The 5,000-nt window shown below is 39.5% G+C and overlaps 1 protein-coding gene across 1 annotated transcript in view; it reads left to right on the forward strand.

Moving 5' to 3' along the window:
* Nucleotides 1-4,021, forward strand: part of slc25a32b (solute carrier family 25 member 32b) — an 11,044-nt gene extending 7,023 nt beyond the window's left edge. The window contains exons 5-8 of the mRNA XM_081388853.1: nt 878-1,032; nt 1,983-2,096; nt 2,809-2,954; nt 3,569-4,021. Coding sequence (XP_081244979.1) covers nt 878-1,032; nt 1,983-2,096; nt 2,809-2,954; nt 3,569-3,695 — 542 coding nt within the window. The 3' untranslated portion in view covers nt 3,696-4,021. The remainder of the gene's footprint in view (nt 1-877; nt 1,033-1,982; nt 2,097-2,808; nt 2,955-3,568) is intronic.
* The last annotated feature ends 979 nt before the right edge of the window (nt 4,022-5,000 follow it).

Consider the following 5,000-nt stretch of genomic DNA (forward strand, 5'->3'; position numbering starts at 1 on the left):
CCGTGACACGAGCGGGGTGCAAATCGTTCTGGAGGACGGTATCAAATCTAAACTTCAAGTGTGTGTGTGTGTGTGTGTGTGTGTGTGTGTGTGTCAGTCACGGGTTCCTCTAATTGAATTAGACACATCCTTCATTTAAACGAGTCGCTGTGAGACAGCAATGACTCTCTTCATGTGGATCTTGGTTTTATAACCCTAAAACTTTATCCCTAAAATTTACATAAACCCCGGGGACGTGATTTATAGATGATCATGACAGAATATGCTAATCAATGACACATAAGCACATAAATTCACCAACTAACCGTTCAGAAATGTTGTTACATGTTGTCACTTCTTGAGTCTCTCCATCATTCTGACTCTGGTTTGAACATAGACTAAAAGTTTTTGAAATTTTCAGTGTGTGTGTGTGAGGTAATCAGAGCTTATTACACACACGCGCATGCTCTTGAAGCTCCGCCCCCTGTGCCGGGAGCAGCAGCTCATTTGCATTTAAAGGGACACACAAAAACGGTGTGTTTTTGTTCACCCTCAAAAAGTGACAATTTTAACACGCTATATAAAAATATCTGTGGGGTATTTTGAGCTGAAACTTCACACACACACATCAGAGACTTATTTTACATCTTTGAAAAGGGAATTATACCACACCTTTAATATCTAAAGCTCTTCATGACACGAAGCGGGGTGCAAATCAATCTGGAGGACGGTATAATATCTAAACGTTAAGAGTGTGTGTGTGTGTCACGGGTTCCTCTAATTGAATTACACACATCCTTCATTTAAACGAGTCGCTGTGAGCCAGCAATGACTCTCTTCATGTGGATTTTACAACATCTGTCCTTCATTTACTGTATATCCTGTGCATCTCTGTTAGGGGCGATGACGCTGTGCCTGACCAACCCGATCTGGGTCACCAAGACCCGGCTGGTTCTGCAGTACAGCGCCGACCCGTCCGGGAAGCAGTACGCCGGGATGATGGATGCGCTGAGGAAAATATACCGGCACGAAGGGATCGCAGGACTCTATCGGGTACCACTCTTTCACAGGCTTTCTATACCAGACACGGGAAAAGATGTTCAATTACACCCCAAAGAACATACATTTCAGATTATGTGGATTTTCTTTTCTTTACCTTTTTTGTTGTTATTTTTGTTTGTTCGATATGTGTATTTTGTACAATTTTAAGTATGTATTCCTGCAATAAAAAAAGAAAAAAGAAGTAAAGAAAGGGTTTCTAAAGCCCTATTCGGACGGTAATTGTTTCTAATGGGGTCGTACGGTATTTTCAACATTTACAGGGGTCAGTTCTCCCACCACCCGCGTCGGCCGAATTACCTACAGTTTTCTGATGAACACACAAGATACACTTTCTTAATTAGATATTAATTACTTGATTTAATTACCGTCTGAATCCACATCTCTGAGTTTACAAGAAGAGATCACTTTAAAAGTCACCGTTTAAGTCCTTTTTGGTCACTGCAGGGCACCGTACGAGAACTGTTGCGCTTTGCAACCATGTTCGCAACTAATTATTATTAAACAGGAGATTTAAATATTCAAATAATAAACAGGACACTAGGGCTATTTTCCTATTATTAAGTTAAATATGATTTTATTCTTATTATTCCAAGCAATATGACATTATTTACAGAGACAATCATTCGTTTGATCACGTGACCAGTGGGTTTGTGGGGTCACAAAACTCGCTCCTCCATCGTCAGTAAATCTCCATCCGAATGCATGAGTTTTATCACTGAGGAGCCATGCAGATTTATTATTACGGATGAGAACCGTCTGAATAGGGCTCCGGATGATGAACCGTTCAGGCTTGAGATCCACTCTGAGCCACTAGGAGGAGCCGTTGCATCAGGAACTCTGAGGAATGCATGGGAATATTTCTGATTGTGCTTCGGTTCACTTCATGCTGTGGGGTTTGTTTGTTTGTTTCATCTAGCAGAGTTAACGCTTGTGATCCCTAGGGGTTTGTTCCGGGTTTGTTTGGGACCTCCCATGGTGCACTGCAGTTCATGGCGTACGAAGAGCTGAAGAGAGATTATAATAAATATAGAAACATGCAATCAGATGCTAAACTGGTGAGTATAAGCAATGCACACAAACATAACATTATACAATTCAAACGATTCAAACTGTTTCTACATTGTTGTCACATGACCTTATCATTTTAAAGAGCAGCTGTTATGCTTTTTTTTTCATGTTCATCTTTCTTTAGTGTGTAATGTTGATGTTTGAGCATGAAAACGTCTATTTTTATCAGAGTCAGTGTTTCTGAACTCCTGAAACGCCTCCATTGTAGTCTTGAGTTTCTCCCGGGAACGAACACGTCACAATATTCCTCATTATAATAATTAATGCGCAGAATAAGGGGGCGGGGCCTGGTTGAGTTAGTTAGTAGTGTGTTAAACTGGTGGTTATGGAAAGGGGCGGGGCATTTCCCAAACACACTCGAAGCGCTCGACCAACCACAACACACTGATCGAGCCGACCAATCAGAGCACAGTGTGCTTTTCAGAAGGAGGGGCTTCATAGAGACAGGAACTAAACAGAGCGTTACTGACAGACTGGGAAGAGAGGAGCCGCAACAATGGAGAATATGAGGAAAATAATGTTTTTTGAACGTTCAAGTATGAAAACATGTTCTAGTAGAGCCTGAAACAACATCAAGACTTAGTGAAAGGCATAATAGATCCCCTTTAAGTGGTATTATGCTAAACAGCCACATTTATCAGTGCATTAATGGAGTTTGTAGAAACTACACACTGTATTTGTGCTCTATTTTCTCTCCAGAATCCATTAGAATACATTACTATGGCAGCTTTGTCCAAAATCTTCGCAGTGGCGACGACGTACCCGTATCAGGTGGTGCGAGCACGTCTGCAGGATCAGCACAACACGTATGATGGACTGGTGGATGTCGTCCGGAGAACGTGGAGGTAAAGCCTGGGATTCACATGCACTCGAGCACAACATATATATATATATAATGGATATAAGAAAATGACAAAACTCCACATATATGCTTTAGAATTACATAAACACATTCGGTAACACTTTATAATAAGGTTCATTAGTTAACAGTAGTTAATTACCTTAGTTAATGTGAACTAAGAATGAACAATACTTCTTCAGCATTTATCAACCTTAGTTAATATTCATTTCAACATTTAGTAATACATTATTACAATCAAAGGTTGCAACTAACATGAACAAATAATGAACAGATGGATTTTTATTAACTAACTTTAACAAAGATTAATAAATACTTTAACAAATGGATTGCTCATTGTTAGTACTAATGTTAACTAATGAACATTATTGTAAAGTGTTACCACTCAATTTATACACCACAGTTTTTATGTCTTCGAAAAGAGTCTCTTCGGCTACATTTATCTGATTAAAAATACAGTAAAAACAGTGAAATATTATTCCAATGTAAATCATCTGTTCTCTATGTGAATATACAGTAAAGTGTCATTTATTCCTGTGATCAAAACATCTGTTCTCTGGTAGAATGTAGTTTTCCTGTAATATGTGTGTGTTTGCTCAGAAACGAGGGTGTGTTGGGCTTCTACAAAGGCATGGTGCCAAACCTGCTCCGGGTCACTCCGGCCTGCTGCATAACCTTTGTGGTTTATGAGAACGTTTCCCGATTCCTCCTGGACCGGCACCAGTGAACGACCGGACCTGAACCGGACCCGAACCGGACCTGGGATGGGTCGTCCCGTCAGCGACAGTGTTTGGCGTCCACAGACATAAAGAAATGAATAAAACAACAAGAAAAACCTCTCTGGAAAACTGAACTGCATGATGCCACAGAGTTCAAAGTGTACCGTGTGTCGTCACTCCTCCAGAAACTGCAGCTGGCGTGACATTATGCTGAATATGGACATGACGGATTGATTATGTACGTTTTTTTAAGTGGCTGTGAGTTATATTCTCTTAAAGGTTGTTTATTTCAACTAATTAAAAAGTGTAAAAAACAAACCAGGTTTAAACTTTTAATCAGGAGATAATGATTGTGGTAATTATAGGGCTGGACATTACATGAAATATTAATTACATATTCGTAAAAAATACAATAAGCGATTAATACATGAAAATTCTTACATATACACAAACAAAAAACCTCCAGTGTTAAATTAACAGTCCTCAGAGTTTATTTGAGTCCACACTTAAGAGTGTTAAAATTAACTAAAGCAGTGTTAGTTATTAGTGATTAATTGAGTGATGATTGAGCATTAGTGATGAACACCTGATGTTAACAAGCAGAATCACTGAAGGAGCGAGTCACCATTATGATGATCAGTGTTAAGTTGGTCGAGAAAAAAAGTAGTTTAAAGGGCTGGTTGATTATGATTTGACTTTTCTAACTTTAGTTAGTGTGTAATGTTGTTGTTTGACCATTAACAACATCTGCAAAGTTACAACGCTCAAAGTTCAGAGCAAAGGGAGATATTTGCTTTTAAAGAAATCGCTTTTTAAGGACTACAACAAACGGCTGGTAGAGACTACACCACATTCCTCCCGGGTTAGTGACATCACCAACCCTAGAATTTACATAAACCCCGCCCCCTGAACACGATTTATAGATTATCAAGACAGAATATGCCAATCAGTGACTAGAAGATAACTACACATAAGCTACATAAATTCATCAACTAACCATTCAGAAATGTCCTGTTGCTTCTACATGTCGTCACTTCTTCTCGAGTCTCTCCATCATTGTCTGACTCCGGTTTGAACATAAACATTGACATTTTCAGTGCATGTCTATGTGAGGTAAAAGGACAAAAGCTCTTGAAGCTCCGCCCCCTGTGCCGGGAGCAGCAGCTCATTTGCATTTAAAGGGACACACACAAAACGGTGTGTTTTTGCTCACCCTCAAAAAGTGACGACTTTAACATGCTGTATACAAATATCTGTGGGGTATTTTGAGCTAAAACTTCACATACACACTTTGGGGACATCAGAGACTTATT

This window comes from Scardinius erythrophthalmus, assembly GCF_964197995.2.
Source record: "Scardinius erythrophthalmus genome assembly, chromosome: 16".
In the NCBI taxonomy this organism is placed as follows: domain Eukaryota; kingdom Metazoa; phylum Chordata; class Actinopteri; order Cypriniformes; family Leuciscidae; genus Scardinius; species Scardinius erythrophthalmus.